This window comes from Musca autumnalis, unplaced genomic scaffold (genome assembly GCF_047663935.1).
Source record: "Musca autumnalis isolate F117 unplaced genomic scaffold, ASM4766393v1 scaffold_1, whole genome shotgun sequence".
Lineage (NCBI taxonomy): Eukaryota > Metazoa > Arthropoda > Insecta > Diptera > Muscidae > Musca > Musca autumnalis.
The window spans coordinates 314,534,882-314,555,120 of NW_027411644.1; the positions used below are offsets into that span (position 1 = coordinate 314,534,882).

Below are 20,239 nucleotides of genomic sequence, written 5' to 3' on the forward strand. Positions count from 1 at the left end.
TTGATGCGACCAAAAATGTGCCTCATCGAAATAATGGTTTTAGACCCCAAGTATGAGTAGATCCAGCAATGTCCGTCCGTCTGTCTGTCTGGCTGGTGCGCACGATAACTCTCGAACGGATCAACCGATTCGGTTCAAATTTTGGTTATCGAAATATTTTGTCCAGATTTGATTTAAGTTCGGGGATAGTCCCCATGCAACGGTTCTTCTTAATGTTTCGGTATTTTGAATTTTTTTTTTTCACTTATCAACCAAATTTGTTGAATTTTGAGATGCGGTGTTTTCACTTTACAAAACACTTTTCCGATAAAAATTATGGACATAGGTCCACGTTTTGATATAGACCCCATATAACGGAAGATTTTACATATGTTTCACGCCCAAATACGCCGAAATTTTGCATTGAGGGTTCTCAATGGACCAAAAAACTTTTCTGATAAAAATTATGTACATAGGTCCACGTTTTGATATAGCTCCAATAGAACGGTATCGCCCGATTTTCGGTATTTTCAAGGTTTTAGCCACATTAAACAACCAATGTAGCTGATATTTGGTATTTAGTATTCGCCAGTAGTGGGATTCTGTAACTCATTTTTGCTGTTATCGATAATTGTCGGTAAGTTAACGATAAATAAACAATAGTCGCTAGCCTCTAAACAGTGATGCCATCTTGTCTTTATGTTTTTAGTCATAATTTTGCGATTTAATTTTACAGATTTTTGTCGGTAACAGCAAAAATGAGATACAGGTCTTGCGAAATATTTTTACAGAGAATAGTTGGTATTGGTTCACGTTTTGATATAACCCCCGTGGAAAGGTATCGATATCCCCGCAAATTTTTGAGCTTTAATCCTATCCATACTTTTTAAAACCCCCTAAATACATACGTTTTTTTTTGGGAAAAAAGTAGTTCAATCCACACAGGCTGAGGGTATATCTCTATAAATGCAATAAATTTAAATTATCCCAGGCGTGAAATTTTAGCCCCATCGCATCAAATAGGCACAGAATTATTTAGTGCAATTGCATATGGAAATTTTGCAAATTGGAAAATATGCTAGTTTGAATGTACATAGGTAAATATAAATTTTAAATATGCATTTGGAAAATTTATGCATAGGTTTTTACTGTATTTCAATTAGAATCAAAAAATATGCCGAGATTAAAAATTTGACTTAAATTGGACAATAAACAGGGTTTGTATAAAGTTCCGCTGTCTACTGATGTCTTAAAGTTTTTGAAGATTTAAGAATTTTTTTTTCAAAATACTTTGCGTCGTGCATCAATTACATTTTAAAAACAATTACTTTTATCCACGGAAAGTTATGGACCAAAAGAAGTACTGTAGGGTGCCACTACTTGATTACGATTATAGTGTTTTCTTATTTGAATTTTTAGTTCCCCACATTTCAAAGATTATTTCCGGGTTCATTTTTAAAGATAACAATTGATTTCACAGTAAACCGATGCAAACTCTTCAAGCGCACACTGCAACAATGCCTATTGTTTCTACCAACAACCGTTAATAATCTACCGGGTAATTTCTCCGAAACATTGAATATCGAAAAGATAATAAGTGTAACTTTCACAGAAATCGCTTGTCTAGCGATAAGAGCAATTTGCTTTAAAGTATTTCACTGTGAAAATATCGATACGGTAATCTATAAAAGCAAAATGTTTAGGAAATATCTGATGAATAATAGCACAAATTGATATGAGACACAATGGTATCAGCAACAAAGACAATGTTTTCATTAAATCGCGTATCTTCTATTATTTTGTTGCTATCCTTTGTGGCAGCTATACAAGCGGAATTTCAGTTAAAAGCTGCACCAGTAATCAGTAAGAAGCAAACTAATTTGATAATAAAATCAACTGAAGTTACAAAATTTGGAAAGAAACTATATAATTATGTGTGTACAGTGGGACAAAATAAAACAGGTAAACAAATTTAAATATCAATATATACAAATATAAGTTTAATTTTTGTATATTCATTTTTTACATTTAGCTTTAGTTGGATGTTTTGTGAAAAGTTCGAATGATTGGCCAGTGGAGCAGAATTTGGAATTAACCGCTAGTTGTGACAAAAGTCCTGAAGCCCAAAGCATACAATATTTTGAAGCTTCGTTTGCTGTAGCGACACAAAATGTAGCCTGTAGCATTTCATCTGGCAGCATTGGAAGCACTTATGTTGAATTGAAGGTCAGTATTTGGGGAACTACATTACTGAACTACACTTCTTTATTCTATGTGAAATAAGTTGCAAAGTAAATAAATAATATCTAATTTCCGGAAAAAGTGACGGCCGAACATGTTATTCCCTTCGCAATATTACTTACTTACTGATGGTCAGATTCTGAAAATAACATTTCCAATCCCGTTTCAGATTTTTATTGCACTTCCCAATTGTAAATACCACACTAGGCCGGTGGATTGCTGCTGCTCCTACTGATAAATATGAAGATATGTTTATCAGTGCAAATCGAAAAATCGAGAAGCTTAAAGAGTTTTGGCCACTTAAAAATTTGACAAAATCGTATTTTTTTATTGGCCCATTTTAAAGTACAGGTTGAATAGAATATGTTACAAAAAGAAAAATAATATCGGACAAAAATCATCTGAGATATGAGCGTTAGAAAGAGAAAAGTCATTGTGATTTGTATGTCGTATCGAAGATTTAAACGCGGTTTTTTTCGAACTAGCATTTTTGAATGCCGTGCTCACAGTGGCTCGAAAACGGATGGTCCGATCTTTATATGTTTTTGTGGGATTATTACACACATAAAAAGCTTGTACTTAAGCTAGAGACTTATTTTTATACCCTCAGCATTTATGCTAACGAGCGTACACTTTCATACGGGCAAAATGTGGCTCATCGAAATAATGGTTTTAGACCCCAAGTATGTTTGGACGAAATGTGTTTCAAACAATTTGGAGTCGATTTAGCAATGTCCGTCCGTCTGTCTGTCTGGCTGGTGCGCACGATAACTTTCCAAATTTAGTTTAAGTTCGAAGATGGGTTTTATCGGTCCACTCCTTCCGGTACCTCCCCCAAACAAGTTCGAAAATGTTCGGAAAATTTATGCGCATTATAACTCTTGAAGGTAGTAACCGATTTGGTCCATTCTTTGCACATCGTGAAATTTCTGTCGAACTTAGATGAGGTTCCAATATGGACTCAATCGGTCCACTCCTTCCGGTACCTCCCACACAAAATTTCGGAAAGTTCAGTTTTAGGACCTTCTCTCGAATCGCTTTGATTTTTGTTGTAACAACTTGTATTCGCTGTCCCCCATACGACGGTACAAGTTTCATAAGGGGCAAGTCCATACTTCCTGAGAAAATAGCCTGAAAGGTGCAAAAAACCCCTATAACACCGTGTGTAGTGGTTGGGGCGCAAGATAAATCTCGAACGGATCTGCCAATTCTGTCCAAAATTTGGCCTTCGTAATATTTTGTCCAAACATAGTTTAAGTTTGAAGATAAACCATGTCGGTCCACTCCTTCAGGTACCTCCCTCACAAAAATTCAAAAATATTCCGAAAAAATATGCGCATCATAACACTTGAATGGAGTGACTGATCCATACTCTGTACATCCTAATGTACCAGATATAGATCAGGTTCGAATATGGACTATATTTGTCCACTCCTTTGAGTACCTCCCACACAAAATTTCGGATAAGTTCACTTTAAGACCTGCTCTCGAATCACTTTGATTATTGTTGAAGCGATTTACATTCAGGGGCAGGTCCATATTTCGAACTGTTCTACCGATTTGGTGCAACATTTGGTCTTCGTCATATTTTATCGAAGCTTAGTTTTATGGGGCACTACCGGTCCCCAACTTCCGGTACTTCTTCCCAATATTTAAAAAAATGTCACTAAAATGTTAGGACGATATCACTTGAATGGTGCAACCAATTTGGTCCAAACTTTGGATCTCCTAATATTTTGTCAAAATTTAGTTTAACTTCTAAAATGGCCAATATCGGTCCTCCCTATGGGTACCTCCCCCAATAAAGTTCAACATTTGTTTTAATTCCTAATCCACATTTTTGTCAGCAAGTTCAAATGTTAAAAAAGGGCCACAAAATTCTGAAGAGACGCTAAATACATTCTATCTGTCCGTAGATGAAAGTTTCAATTCACATTGGCTGAGGGTATATATCTCTCGGCAAAGGCGACTGACACTTTTTTACTTGTTATTGACTAACAACCACCACACACAACGCCACCAAGCAAACCACCCAGCAAACCAATTGTACCGACATCTTAACGAAATCGGAACAAAATTCGGACGATACGTCCGATGTCTGACCCGAAATCGTAACGATATCTTAACGAAAGTTGTATGAAGTGGTTGGCATAATGTCGGAACGAAATGTCGGAGCGACATCGTATCGATTTCGATCCGAATTCGTAACGAAATCTGAAGAAAATACTTGGAAAATTCGGAAAGTAAATTTCTTTCCGACATTCGTTCCGAAATCGGTACAAAATCTGAACTGTTTCCGCTCCGAAAATCGTTTAGAAATCGAAACGAAATCTGAACGACGTTGCTTCTGAAATTGTTCAGACGTGTCGCACATCCGACATTTGGTTTGCTGGGCAGAGAAAAATTTTCTTAATTCTTAAAAATTAGTAGATTCTTGCAGTACTGGAACAGACCAATGTTTTTCATGATATTTCTTTTTTATTATAAAATTTGAACGTTGACATTTTATGTGAAACACTACAAGATTTAAATGACCTTCACGCGAGCATGGATTTTTTGAGACCATTTTCGACTGGGCTGTATCTCAGCCATAACTTGACGAATGTTGGTTTTTAAATGGTCAATAGTTGAAGGGTTATCTGCATAAACACGGTCTTTCGCGTAGCCCCCCTAAAAAAAGTCTAATGGTGTCAAATCACATGATCTTGGTGGCCAGTTGGTATCGGAACGACGAGAAATAACGCGGCCAGAAAATGTCTCTTGCAATAAAGCCATATTCGCTCGAGTTGTGTGGCATTTGGCACCTTGTTGTTGAAACCACATATTCTCCAAGTCGTATTCTTCAATAGCAGGCAAAAAAAGTCGGTTATCGTATGGCCATTCCGCTCCGAATTGACCGTGACAGTCGTTTTTCAAGAAGGAAGGTCCAATCACACTTTCGGACCAAAGACCACACCAAAAAGTGACTTTTTCTGGATGTAATGGCCTCTCTTCAATTACATGAGGATTCTCAGAAACCAAAATACAAAATTTTTGTTTATTAACATACTCGCCGAGCGAAAAATGTGTTTCAAAGGCAGAAAATTTTGTTAAAAAATCACGAAAAATCAATCAAACAAAAAATCACCATTTTTATAGTAGGTTTTAATAATTTTTATGCGTTTTGTGATAATTAAGCGATCAATTTTCGTAAATGTCAGACTTTCAACGGAAAATAAAAAACATTGGTTTAACAACTTTGTTTGACAAATGTCGAATTCCAGTCCCATACTTTTGAAACCACGAATTGGATAACCCTTTCTTAAAGAAATTACAAAATTGTAGATGCAAACTATTTCGTACAACCAATTACTTTATTTTTTTGACACCAAACACACTGTAGTTGTTTGGTTGGTTGTGGTGGTAGTTAAGCGTAAAGTGTTTATTTGTATTTCAGTCGGGTTGTGAGTTGTTGTAGTTTGTTGATATAGTCTCAATGTGTAGGTCGATGGTGGGTATGGTTGTGGTTTGCCCAGCAAACCAAAATCGGAATAAACATCCGAATTCGGACCGAATTCGATCCGAAAGTCGGAAAAAACATCCGAGTTCGGATGCGAATTCGGTCCGAACTCTGACCGAAAGTCATATGGCGTGGTTGACGTGTTCTCTGACCGAAATTCGGATGAAAATCGGAAGTTTTTGCAGACTTTCGGACCGAATTCGGTCCGAATTCTGATGAACTGTCGTATGAATTTCTGATTTTTTAACCGACGTTCGGACAGATATCGGTCCGAATTCGGAAGAAAAATCTTATGAAATTCGGAAGTTTTGGACGACTTTCGGACCGAATACGGTCCGAAGTCTGATGAACTATTGTATGAATTTCTGATTTATTTACCGCCGTTCGCACAGAATTTGTTTTTATTATTTAAAAGTGTAAAATGTACACAGTTAATTCATGAAAACTTAAAATCCTTAAATTTAAATGTTTGTTCACCTACTATAAACATATGAAGGGTTTTAATATCATCTTATAGCCTGTTTATATTATAGATTTTTGCAAGGTTAACCTTCTTTATAAGGACTTATTTGACCTAACGGAATTGATATTCGAAACCCAGTGGTTTTCTTAAATCCGTACGTCCCCACCAGCAGTGGGAACAACAAATTTATCAACAGGATCTGTGAAATATATAAAACCATTTTATTAATATATGAAAAAATACATGTCTTCACATACAAAAGTTGATATACATGAAAGTATAAAGAAACTTAACTTTGGCAATATTTATAAAACATATGACTTTCCACGAAATAGCGTTGAAGTTTGACGAAAAAATATTTACTTTCATTAACTTTATAAAAATAAACAAATGTGTATACAACGGTTCACTATGAATGATCTTTAAACACTATCATGCATCAACACGCATAACAAAAATAAACCAAATTTGTTCTCCGTCACAGAAATTAAAACCCGAGCACTCATTTTTTCGTTCGCACTTCATCGATGTGCCGAAATACACACAATTTGCCCAACATGTGCGAGCGCAACATGTACAATTCTTTTCTCTCTGCTTATTTACAATGAATATAGCCAAAGCAGCACAAGAGAGAAAATAAGAAAAATCCCTTCAGAGAGAGAGAGAGAGAGGGAAAAAGTACGTCAGACTAATCGGACAGAGTTCGGACCGAATTCGGTCAGACGTGTCGGAAAAAACTTCCGACTTTGAGCAGAAGTGTCGGACGTCCGACATTGTGTTTGCTGGGTTGGTTAATGTTGATAGTGTGTCAATGTGGTGGTAAGACGATGAGACCATTCAAAAGAAGACGAGAACAAAGTTGAGAGCATTTACCAAACAAGAGAGAAAATATGAGAGCAAAGTAGGGAAAAATACGAAAGCGATTTTGCATCTCATGGAAATCTTACATATTTAAAAAAAAATGGCTTTCGGATGGATATAAGAAACTGCAAATGTATATTTTGTGAGGTACCTGTACAGTATGAAAACACTACATCACGAACGAAAATATGTAAAAATTCTTGAAATATTTTTGTCTGTGTAGAACTCAGGTGGTGTTGTAAAGCGTCTATGTTAGCATTTTTTGTGAACCTTTTCATGAAAGAAGTGTACGATAATAACCTAAAACCGCCTATGTCTTCTAAAACATTTAAGGCAAGTGGATGTATAGTGACCGTTGCATGAAAGTAAGTGTCGGATTAGGGTGTCCAAACAACTATGGTGTTGTTATGTTCGAAACGTGTTGCCGATAACATTTGTAGCATATGGTAAACGCCTTAGCTTCAATCATAAGGTGTGTTATTTCAGAGTCCAATCGGGAGTTCGTCGCCCTTGTTGTAAAGTGGAATATTTTGTTTTCAAATGTCAAAATCAGGTAAATTGAAGGAATTGTGCCTCATGGGGCTTCCAGCCGTTCATATGACATTTTATTACTGATGTCATGTTTATACAGCGTTTGTGAACAAAAAAATCAATGTGCCAAAGGTCCGCAAGCGTGACGCACGAACTTGGACATGTGTTGCTTAGGGTGGGAGTTTCTTTGACACATTTGCATGAGTCTTACTGCAGAGGTGACTGTGTGAGATGGTTGCCGGACGGTAGGTGTTTTTTTATGGAGGAGTAGTTGCAGATAGTAACCTTGATCGCAGTGTTTTTTCAAGTATCCAATTGGAGGTTTATCTATTCTTAGAAAGGGAGGCGGGAAAGGTGTCATGTGCTAGCATCTATTGTAAATGCAGTTTGCCAATAAACAGTATGTGTACGTATACGCATGACGTACCGTTTCTTTTATTTCTCTAAGAGAGGAGAGTTTTTAAGCAAATGGGTATAAGCGAAGGGTTTGAAGATATTTTATAAGCCCTCGCATCTGTGTCCTTCTAGTGCTAGCGAAATTGACGTGACAGTCGCATATGGGGCTCCAGAGGCAGCTTAGCAGTGAATGTGGAGAATTTGTGAAGACTGGGGAATAACTGACCATAGTCTCGTTGGGATGGGCATTTCAGAGGTTGGATGGAATAGACGTAAACTGGGACCATTTTGCGAAATACGTTAGGGAGAATGCTATTATGTTTTAATGAGAAGCCCTAATAACAGACGCCGTATAGTGAAGTCAAGTATGGTCAAGTGGTGGACTCGTGAACGCATGCTGAGTTGTGCTTCTGAAAAAGCGATTCCAGAAAGATAGACGGACCAATGCAGGACGTTTAAAGACGAGTCGTCTTTAAGTAAAGAAGACAATTGGAAGAAGTTTATACAGGGCAACAGCGATTATCCCTTGGGAACAGTATACCGTGTGTGCGACATTGTAAAATAGTGGAAACGGCTAAGGGTTTAATCAGGATATTATCGGGTATACATTCGTCTTGCTAGATGGTGCTAAGTAACTGAGCAACTGCGGTGTACAGTCAATGTTATCTTCAGGAATTAGTGCTTTCGAATCATCAATACGAGACTACTGGATACAAACAGATTGGGAAAATGTTATGTTCATGTCCTGAAAGTCATCGGTATCTTCGAGCAGATTGAAAAGTTTAATGTTTCACTTTTTGGGGGATTTTTCTGGCTTCCCTGAGCCCCCCATTTCCTCCCGGTTTTTTGCCCAAACAATCGATATATGTCGGAAATCCCATAAAGAATATATTCCTCATTAACTCAAAGAGTGGCATAACTCAAAAAATGCGTTTTCTGAGTTATAAATTTCTATTTTTTCTATGACTTCTCATTTATCTTGTGTCAAATTGTCATGCTGATATCTCTAAAACTAATAGAGTTACAGCTCATTTACTACGACTTTGGTATAATTCAACAAAACAGATTTGTGAGTTTATTAAGCACTAAAACACTTCAAATCATGCTTGTTCTTGCGCAGAAACTTAGCACTGATACCTGGCTCGCTGTTTGCCAATGGTCCAAGTGGTTATTCTATTTTTTGTGTAATAATATTTTTATACCCTCAGCCTTTAGGCTAAGGAGGGTATATACACTTTGATACGATGAAAATGTGCCTCATCGAAATAATGGTTTTAGACCCCAAGTATGTTTGGACGAAATGTGTTTCAGACAATTTGGAGTCGATTGAGCAATGTCCGTCCGTCTGTCTGTCTGTCTGTCCTGCTGGCTGGAGCGCACGATAACTCTCGAACGGATGACCCGATTTGTTTCAAATTTTGGCTTTCGTAATATTTTGTCCAAACTTAGTTTAAGTTCGAAGATGGGTCATATCGGTTCACTCCTTCCGGTTCCTCCCCCACTAAAGTTCGAAAATGTTTGGAAAATTTGTACGTACAATAGCTGTTGAAGGGAGTAACCGATATGGTCCATACTTTGCAAATCGTGAAAAGTCTACCAAACTTAGATGAGTTCCCAATATGGGCTCAATCTGTCCACTCCTTCCGGTACCTCCCACACAAAATTTGGGATAAGCTCAGATTAGGACCTGCTCTCGAATCGCTTTGATTTTTATTTTAGCAGCTTGTATTCACTGCCCCCTATACGACGGTGACGGTTTCATCAGGGGCAAGTCCACACTTCCTGAGAAAATAGCCCCAAAGTTGCAAAATAACCCTATGACACCGTGTAAGGTGGTTGGAGCGCAAGATAACTCTCGAACGGATCTGCCGATTCGATCCAAAATTTGGCCTTAGTAATATTTTGTCCAAACATAAATTAAGTTCGAAGATAAGCCATATCGGTTCACTCCTTCAGGTACCTCCCCCACAAAAATTAAAAAAAATTTCGGAAAAATTGTTTGTACGGTAACTCTTGAAGGGAGTGGCCGAATTGGTCCATACGTTACACATCCTAATATATCTACCAGATATAGATCAGGTTCAAATATTGACTATATTTGTCCACTCCATCTGGTACCTCCCACACAAAATTTCGGATAAATTCACTTTAAGACCTGCAATCGAATCACGTTGATTTTTGTTGAAGCAACTTGCATTCGCTACCTCAATTACGATGGTAAAATTTTTTTCAGGGGCAAGTCCATACTTCTTGAGCTAACAGCCCGAAGGGTGTAAAAACCCCGTATGGTACCATATGTAGTGGCTGGAGATCCACTTCCATTATGGTCAATGTCGATCCATTAAGTATCTCCTCCGCAAAACTTTTGATCTTTAATACTAATCAAAATTTTTTTCGGTTCATACATCCACAATTTTTAAAACCCCCTAATTGTTTCAATATACACAGGCTGAGGGTATATCTCTGTCAGCAAAGCTGACTGATACTTTTTTACTTGTTAATTTGGGAAGTCAAATTTGAATCGCCAACTTAAAACGCGTTTTACTTGAAACTGGATTTTTTGAAATGTGTCACTCTTTGAGTACATGAGCGATATGTTCTTGATCATTATAAAATTCTAAGACAAAATAACGATATCCATCTGTCCGTTCGAGCTTTATAATTTGGTACAGAAGTTTGTATTGCTAATAGGATGTTTGGTATTGAAAATTTACTATATTAACCCACGTTTTGATATAGCGCCCTTAGAACGGTACCTCCCGATTTTCGGTATTTTGAATATTTCAGCAACGCTAACTTACCAAAGTGGCTGAAATTTGGGCTTTATAAAAGTTTCTCCACGAAATTTGTTGCCAGAGGTCCCCGTGTTGATATAGCCCCCTATAGAACGTTATCTCCCGATTTTCGGTATTATCTTACCGAAATGTCTGAAATTTGCTATTTTGTCTTCGTTGAGACTACAAAACTTTCGCCCAGAAATTCGTCAGTATAGGTCCACGTATTGATATAGCCCCCATAGAATGGTACCTCCCAATTTTGGGCATTTTTAAGTCTTCAGCCACATTATCTTACCATTGTCGGTGAAATGTGGTATTTGGGGCTACAAAACTTTTGCCCAGAAATTTTTCAGTATAGGTGCACGTGTTGATATAGCCCCCATAGAATGGTACCTCTCGATATATGGTCTGCAGTAAACGCTGTCTTTTTCCATAGGCATTCCAAGTTCGAAGATAGTCCACGTTTTGTTATAGCTCCAAATAACCGTACCACACGATTAAAGGTGGAGGAGGATTTCAGCTACATTTTTTGACATATGAGGTTCCTAATGGCCAAGAAATTTTTCCACTCAAAATTGTCAAAATAAGTCTACGTTTTGTTATAGCTCCTTATAACGGCACCGCCCGATTTAATGTATGTAGATGATTTTAGATAAATTTTCAGCCCAAATTGACACTTGGAGTTACAAGAGGGCAAAAAAATGCTGCACCAAAAATGGTGGAGATATGTCCACGTTCCTAATAGCTGAACTTGACATTTCCCATAGCCCTCATATAACGGTACCTCCCGATTTAAAATATTATGAAACTTTTAGCTATATTTTCTGACCGAATCAGTTAAAACTTGTCATTTGAGGTTCCCAATGACCAAACAATTTAACCACTAAAAATTACCAAGATAGGTCCACATTTCTGTATAACCCCCATAACAGTACCTCCCGATTTAAGGCATTTTTGGGATTTTATCTAAATTTTTTTACCGAACTAGCTGTGATTTAACATTTCTCAGTGGTCCCGAAACTTCTCCACCAAAAATCGTTAATATTTTCCTATAGCCCCCATATATCGGTACCCCCGATTTTTGGTGTTTTGAAGATTTTAGATACAATTTTTAACCGAAATAGCTGTCATTTTACACTTAGGTTTTCAGGGGTCACGAAATTTTTCCACCAAAAATCGTCATCATAGGTCCATGTGTTGGTATATCTCCCAAATAAATGTACCAACAGATTGAAGAAATTTTTACATACATTCTTGACCTAATTTAGGAATTTGGGGTATCCGTGGTAGAACAATTTTTACACTTAACAGAAAACTAATAATTTCATTTAAATATAATTTCATAAAGTATTCTTATGGTGGAGGTTCGGCCCGGCCAGTTTTTTAGCACGAGGAATTACCATTTCTACTTTCGAAAAGCAATGATCTTAATTTCGGATTTTTTAATATATATTTATACAGCAGTGAAAGAAAGAAATATGTGTATTTTTGTGACAAAGCTACATTTTATTTCCAGAAAAAGTACATATAACTTTATGAATATTATAATAAAACTTAATTCTCATAGAATAAGGCAGTATAATTCAAGGTATGTGTTCCCCAAATATTGACCGTCAATTCTACTTGCGTATACTCAACTTGACCCGATGAAATACTACAGGCTACATTCTGCGTCGAGGAGACAATAATATGTATTTCGACATATGTTAGTTTTCGGGCACTACAACTGTCCGTCAGTTGCAAATTTTGTTCAGTTTTCCAGGAATTTGAGCTTGAAGATGTACAAGCAATGGATTCTGAAATGACATAAATATTACATACAAATGTACATATTTAATTAACATGTGATATCGAAACTAGCTCTGTTTCAGAAGCGTCAAGATTTTTTCAAAGTTTTACAAAAACTTGCATCCAATTCGCTAGATTAAAATTCGCAGTATGTTTTGGAGGAACTGACAAATAGGCTGATATTTAGGTTTTAAAATTTTTGGTATCATTTTTTTTCATTTTTGTTAATTTGCCTTTACCGCAATTTTTAAACCAATTTGCATGCATTTCTCCAACATATACAATTAATGAGTTGACCTTTTGTTAGTTTTACTATTTACAATAGTACTGGAACAGAGCTAATATGTTGTATTTATTCGCATACATACCAGTTTTGTTTTTTCCCGCTGTACATATGTAATGATTTAGAACCTCGCCAGATTCGGTAACTTCTGTTGATTTCAATTCCAAAAAAGTTTGTGTATCAATGTAAACTGGTTTAGATTTTAATTGAAAATCAGCCTGTATGGATGATACAATGGCCAAAAGAAAAAGAATTGTTAAGCGATTCAATACAGCCATTTTTGTCTGTGGTAATGACCAATGTCTAATTAATGTGGGAAGCAACTGTTTAATTTATTCGAAAAACAGTTGGTTTTTATACAGTTTTAATTTGCAAGCATTCGTAAATGGGGGGATTTTTTTGGCGATATGCTTTGGTAATCTGAATCATGACCTGTTTATGATACCTGCTAGGTTATCATTTTATTGTGCACCATTTGTTTTTTTTATTAAAAGAAAAGTAATTTTTTGAGGACATTTCCCTGTATTCATTCATGAACATTTCACGTATCAGTTGCAAACAGCGAACATATTTTTTCATTTGGGGAATTCCCAACTCAAAGCAATTTCGCTATTGATAACTTATTAAACTTTCCTTCGAATCTTTAATGAATATTGGAATTTAAATCTCTACAAGTGTAATAATTAAAATTTCGCCTGTATAAATTGTGTTTTAAAGGTAAAATTGGCCGGGCCGAACTTTTTATACTCTCCACCATAAAATACTAGTAGCCTTAATTAAAATAGAATAATTGGTTTCCTTTCACAATATATAATTGGAACAATTTTTTCGACCATGGATACCCCAAATGTCTAATATAATCTAAAAAATGTGTTCAGCCAGGTGAAAGTACCGCCTACGGGGCTATATCAAAGTGTCGACCTATTTTTACAATTTCTGGTGGAAACGTTTTATAACTGCAGGTAACCTCTAAAGTCAAATAACGGGTAGTTCCGTCGGACAATATAGCTAAGACGCTCAAAATACCAGAGGCACCGTTATATCGGAGCTAAACTAAAACATGGACCTATGTTGAGGATTTTTAGTGAAGAAGTTTCGGGACCGCTGAGAACCTCAAATGTCAAATTAAAGCTAACTCGGGTTAAAATTGTAGCTAAAATCCTCAACTTCTCCGAAAATCGGGAGGTACCGTTATATGGGGGCTGTATTAAAATATTGACCTATGTTGACGATTTTTGGTGGAGAAGTTTCGTGTCCACCGAGAACCACAAACGTCAAATTACAGCTAGTTCGTTCAACAATTGTAGCTAAAATACTCAAAATACCGAAATTCGGGTGCTACCGTCATATGGGGTTTATACCAAAACATTGACCTATGTTGACGATTTTTAGTGAAGAAGTTTCGTGACCGCTGAGAACCCCAAAGGTCAAAGTACAGCTAGTTCAGTTAAAAATGGTAGCTAAAATTTTTGGAATATATGTAAGTTTGTTGATCACTCGGAACCCTAAATGTCATATTGTAGCTAAGTCGGGTAAAAACTAAAAACATCAAAATACCTCAAACGGGGCGGTACCGTTATATAGGGGCTATACCAAAACATGAACCGATATAGCCCATCATCGAACTTGACCTGCCTGCAAAAAAGAGACACATCTTCCCAAAATTTCAGCGTCCTATCTCAATTTTTTGTGGATGCCAGAGTGATTACCACAGACAGACGGACATTCATAGATCGACTCGGAATTTTACCCTGATCCAGAATGTATATACTTTATAGGGTCGCAAATGATTATTTCAATGCGTTACTATGCTGCAGGGTATAAAATATTTAGTTTTAAAGGTGATTATAAAGTGAATTTCCGGGAAGAATAGTTGTGCGCTAAAGGACGATTCGACAAGGATAGTTGAATGACCAGTTAATATATTGGATAAATGCGAATTAGAAAGCGGTGAACAACAACAGTGAACCTGTGTGAAGTATCTCGTGTAAATCTCTGAATGTCTTTGTTCCCTAAGTTGACGGAGCTAATCTTTGGCGTTTCTTAGAAAATCTCAACGAAAAATTAAAAAACCCACAGAAGAGTGAACAAGTTAAAAAGCATTAAGTTTTATACCCTCCACCATGAAATACCCTGAGCTAATATGGAATTACTAGTTTTCTTTCTGTCCCGAAAATACCTATGCACACAGTTTTAGCTGCGGAAGTCACTTGACCGCTAGAAACCCTAAATGCCAAATTATAGCCAATTCGGCCAGAACATGTAGCTAAAAACTTCAAAATACCGAAATTCGGACGGTACCGTCATATGGGGGTTACAAGAAACCGTGGACCTATGTCAATAATTTCTGGTGGAGAAGTATCTTGGCCATTGGAAACCCTAAATGTCAAATTATGTCTAATTGGGTCTGAAAACGTAGCTAAAAGCGTCAAAATAAGTGAAATCGGGAGATACCGCTATATGGTGGCTGTACCAAAGCGTGAATCTATGACGATAAGTTTTGGCGGAGAAGTTGCTTGATCTCTAAGTACCCTAAATCCCAAACTATAGCTAATTCGGCCAGAGCGTGTAGCTAAAAACGTCAAAATACCCGAAATCGGGCCTATGTCCATAATTGTTGGTGGAGTAGTTTCTTGCTCACTGGTAACCCTAAATGTCAAATTATAGCTAATTCAGTCTGAAAATGTGGCTAAAAACGTCAAAATATGTGAAATCAGGCGGCACCGTTATATGGGGGCTATACCAAATTGTGGACCGATATAGCCCATCTTCGTCCAAAAACACATGTGTACAAATTTTCAGCCGCGTATCTCAACTCATTCGGAAGATAGCTTGATTACAACAGACGGACGGACAGGGCTGAATCGACTTATAATTTTACGCTGATCAATAATATATATATGCTTTATAGGACCGCAAATGATTATTTCGATGAGTTACAAACGCAATGACAAACGTAATATACCCTCCATATTATGGTGGAGGGTAAAAAAATAAATTTTCATTTGTCCCTCCTTTTTATACACTCCACCATAATATGGAGGGTATAATTAAATTTGTCATTCCGTTTGTAAAACATCGAAATATTCATCGGAGACCCTATAAAGTATATATATTATTGATCAGGGTAAAACTCAAAGTCGATATAACCGTGTCCGTCTGTCCGTCCGTCCGTCTGTTGAAATCAAGATACAGCTCACAATTTTTAAGATAGAGCTTTGTAATTTGGTATAGAAGTTTCTATTACTCCTAGGATATTTGGTATTGTAAATGGGCTATATCGGTCCACGTTTTGTTATAGCCCCATACAACGGTACCACCCGATTTTCGGTATTTTGAAGGTTTTATTATCGCACCGAAATGGCTGAAATTTGGTAGTTAGACTTCGTTGGGGTTATAAAACTTTCCCGTAGAATTTTGTTGGTATGGGTCCACGCCTTCATATAGCCCCCAAGGAACTGTACCTCCCGATTTTCGGTATTTTGAATGTTGTGGTCTCAATATTCCTTCCAAATGGCTGAAATTTGATAATTAGTCTTCATTGGGGGTACGAAACTTTCCCCCAGAAATTTTTCGGTACAGTTTCTCGCCTTCGTATAGCCCCCATAGAACGGTGTCTCCCGATTTTCGTTATTTTGAAGGTTATGGCCGCAATAATCCATTGAAATTGCTGAAACTTGGTATTTAGTCTTCGCTGGGGGTATTCAACTTTCCCCTCTAAATTTGTCGGAATAGGTCCACGCCCGATTTCCGGTATTTTGAAGATTGTGGCCTCAATATTCCTCCAAAATTGCTGAAATTTGGTATTTAGTCCTCATATGAGGTATACAACTTTCCATATGAAATTTGTCGGTGTTGGTCCACGCCTTCACATAGCACCCATAGAACGGTACCTCCCAATTTTTGGTATTTTGAAGGTTGTGGTCACAACAACTCACCGAAATGGTTGAGATTTGGTATTTAGTCTACGTTGGAAGTAAAACCCTTTCCGACTGATTTTCTTTGGCATAGGTCCATGTTATAAAATGTTCCAGAAAAGAAATAACAGTTTAGGTCCACGTCTTCATATATCCCCCGTAAAATCGTACATCTTGATTTACGGTATTTTTTAGGTTTTTAAACTCAAAGAAGACTAAATACCGATATTAAATGTGGTTAATATTACTAAAATGTCGGTATTTAGTTCCAGAAAAGAAATATCAGTATAGGTCCACGTCTTTATATATCCCCCATAGAATCGTACCTCTTGATTTACGGTATTGTTTAAGTTTTTACACTCAAAAAAGACTAAATACCGATATTTCAGTAACATAATATTACTAAAATGTCGGTATTTAGTCTTCTTTGAGTTTAAAAATTTTACGCCAGAAATTTTTCGATATAGATCGACGTTTTGATGTAGCCCACATAGAACGGTACCTCCCGAATTTCGGTGTTTTGAAAGTTAACGACATTGTTTTACCGAAATTGCTGAAATTTGGTAGTAAATCTTCTCCAGAAACGTAAGGAAACTAGTTGTTCCATTTTACTTAAATACCACTCGTGATGGAGGGTGTAAAAAGTTCGGCCCCGCCGAACTTAAAGCCGTTTTTACTTGTTTTTTTTTTAATACCCTCCACTATAGTATGGAGGGTATATTAAGTTTGCTTTTCTGTTTGTGACGCATTGAAATATAAATTTTCGACCCTCTAAAGTATATATGTTCTTGACCAGGATAAAATTCTGGTATTTTGAGGATTACTTGTTCAAATTTAAATGGAAGGTGCTTACAGCTGGGAAGTTTTTGCAGAATCTGAAACTACAATGCTCATAGATGAAAAATATCAAGAAACAAAAAAAAAATCGCCGGAGGGATTTTCAAATAAATCGCGATTTAAGTTCACATTTTTAGGGCTTCTTTAGGTTTTCACGATTTTGCGTGGAAACCGCGAGTCCTACGTAAATGGGCCTAAAAAATATGATATTTTCGTAGGTTTTACCGTTTTTGAGATATAGAAGTTCAAACACAGTTCAAAGTTCAGACAATATCATGCTCAGTGTGCCTTAACAAACTTTTGATGAAAACCGATTATACATGGGAAGATTTCGCGGATTCTGAAAAAAGCAAAGTTCATAGATAAGAAAAATAAAAAAGCAGAAAAAATCGCCGGAGGGATTTTTAAATATATCGCGATCAAAATTCACAATTTTAGGGGTTTTTTAGGTTTTCACGATTTTGCTTGGAAACCGTAAGTCGTCTCGAAACGAGTCTAAAGAAAATGTTGTAGCTTTGAAAATTCTCTGCAAGATTGACCTTTAGGTTTTTTCGTAGGTTTTACGATTTTTGAGATATAGAGGTTGAGTTCAAATTTGTAGGTTTTTATTTTAAGTCTTCAAGATTTCCTTGGAAACCGCAAGTCATATCAAAATGAGACTAAAGAAAATGTTAAAGCTGTGAAAATTCACAACAAGATTGGATGATTTTCAAGATATATCAATTTAATTTGGGAAATTGCAGTAATGACATTGTTTTATAAGGAGGCGATACAGTCAGTGTATCGTCTCAATTTGAACTTCTATATCGTAAAAACGGTAAAACCTACGAAAATATCGTAAAGACAAATTTTGTGGAGAATTTTCACAGCTACAATATTTGCTTTAGGCCCATTTACATAGGACTCGCGGTATCCACGCAAAATCGTGAAAATCTAAAGAAGCCCTAAAAATGTGAACTTAAATAGCGATTTTTTTGAAAATCTCTCCGGCGATTTTTTTGTTTCTTGATATTTCTCATCTATGAGCATTGTAGTTTCAGAATTTGCAAAAACTTCCCATGAAAAAATGTATGGTTTTTGTTGACTTGTTAGAATCTCATTGAGTTTTATCTCATTTCTTCTACACGTGACATACATAGTTTAATAGATGCCCGATCTTAAAATACGACAATTTATATATGAGAACATATAAAGTTGACAAAGCCGACTGATTGTTTTTCACTTGTTTTCGATAAGATTTGATATATTTATTTACCTTTTTCATCTTACAGCTAATCTTGCAGTCACTTAAACTTGATACCCACTACTGATAACAAAAAAGATTCTTACAATTTTTTTCAAATAGTCTATTAAATATAACGAATTAATTACTAAAGTACTCACTTTCACACACTTTGCAAACAGTTTCTTTTCCAACAGCACATGAAAATGTCCAGCGCAAAACATTTGACAAATTGTTTGCTCTTCGTATATCTATCCTGTCTGCAGGCGTTTACCGTTGTTCCAAGCTCCAATCCAATGATTCCAATTGCCGAACCTACATACAAACATTTGAAAGTAACTCCATATAATTATGCTGAAGAACCTGTCTTGAAAGAATTGAATACAATTGAGAAAACAGAATCGGGAGATACCCTATATAAATATGTGTGTACAGTGGGTCTAACCAAAACTGGTAAGTTTGTTCACAACAAAAATGTTCTGCACAATAAAACCTTATACGTATATTTTCTACATCTAGATGCAGTTGGATGTGCTGGTTCTAACTCTTCGTCCTGGTCGAACAAACAAAATATGGAATTGACAGTTGGTTGTGAGAAAAGTGATGATGGCAGACTTATAAATTATGTAGAAGTAGAGTTTTTTGTTTCATCACAAAATGTAGCCTGCAGTGTTTCAGCGGGTAGTATTGGTACCAGTCACATTGAAGTGAAAGTCACGGCTTTTGGAACTTTAACATTGGAATCCTCGTCCGCATTTTACATTTATTAAATTTTGAAAGTATATTGTATATACAAATAAAAGATTTAACCTCGTGGATGTCAAATGAAATCAGGAATTATGGACTTACGCACAGAAATAAAATATGTTGTTGTAAACAGGACCACAAGGACTACCTTAAGTTAGCAATTCCATTGAATGAATATAATCTGTCAAATAAATGACGTAGTCATAATAAGTCCTACTGTAAATTAGTTTTAAAGTTGAAAAAAATTGCAAAATAACCAATTACACCATCCGAGAGTTATCGTGTTAACGAACCAGAAAGACAGACTTTGCAAGATCGACTCCAAATTGTCGGAAACGGATTTGATGTTAACATACGTGAGGTCTAAAATCAAAACTAGATACATTTCAGATCGTGGTAAAGTATATATGTCCTCTATAGACATGAGTCATGTTTTATTATTGACAGTGCAAACGTTATAAAAACACTCCTGTGTGAGTCTTTCTCGTTGTCAGTTGGAGCATGACATTGTATAATCGTGAGAATGTATGAACAGAATCTTGCTGATATTATGCGATTCGTTCAATTGACTAGAGCTTCTAAAGAGTTATTTGATAGAAAATCCCCAACACCGCTGGCTCTGATGGTTTGCCCTTTAAATGCAAGGTTACGTTATCGCTTGATGTGAGCTTTTCACTGTCTGACCCTCATGTTTCAAA

At 36.4% G+C, this 20,239-nt stretch overlaps 2 protein-coding genes across 2 annotated transcripts; one reads left to right on the plus strand and one right to left on the minus strand.

The window, feature by feature from the left end:
- The first annotated feature begins 1,590 nt into the window (after window positions 1-1,590).
- On the plus strand, window positions 1,591-19,676 carry LOC141391486 (uncharacterized). Its single transcript, XM_073964365.1, has 4 exons — window positions 1,591-1,941; window positions 2,012-2,205; window positions 18,977-19,247; window positions 19,314-19,676. The coding sequence occupies exons 1-4, from the start codon at window positions 1,725-1,727 to the stop codon at window positions 19,562-19,564; spliced, it is 933 nt and encodes a 310-aa protein (XP_073820466.1). The 5' UTR covers window positions 1,591-1,724; the 3' UTR covers window positions 19,565-19,676.
- On the minus strand, window positions 12,231-13,130 carry LOC141391485 (uncharacterized). The gene is made up of 2 exons (XM_073964364.1): window positions 12,904-13,130; window positions 12,231-12,543 (listed from the first exon to the last, which is right to left on the minus strand). Exons 1-2 carry the CDS (start codon window positions 13,094-13,096, stop codon window positions 12,302-12,304), a joined length of 435 nt encoding a protein of 144 aa, XP_073820465.1. The 5' UTR covers window positions 13,097-13,130; the 3' UTR covers window positions 12,231-12,301.
- Window positions 19,677-20,239: the final 563 nt, after the last annotated feature.

Bases quoted from the DNA above. Each gene is read 5' to 3' on its own strand.
- LOC141391485 (XM_073964364.1), bottom strand. From the start codon at position 13,096: ATGGCTGTATTGAATCGCTTAACAATTCTTTTTCTTTTGGCCATTGTA. The intron at 12,544-12,903 runs GTATGTATGCGA...ATGTCATTTCAG, and splicing joins AGCGGGAAAAAACAAAACTG to AATCCATTGCTTGTACATCT.
- LOC141391486 (XM_073964365.1), top strand. From the start codon at position 1,725: ATGGTATCAGCAACAAAGACAATGTTTTCATTAAATCGCGTATCTTCT. The intron at 1,942-2,011 runs GTAAACAAATTT...TTTTACATTTAG, and splicing joins AGTGGGACAAAATAAAACAG to CTTTAGTTGGATGTTTTGTG. The intron at 2,206-18,976 runs GTCAGTATTTGG...CTTTGCAAACAG, and splicing joins GCACTTATGTTGAATTGAAG to TTTCTTTTCCAACAGCACAT.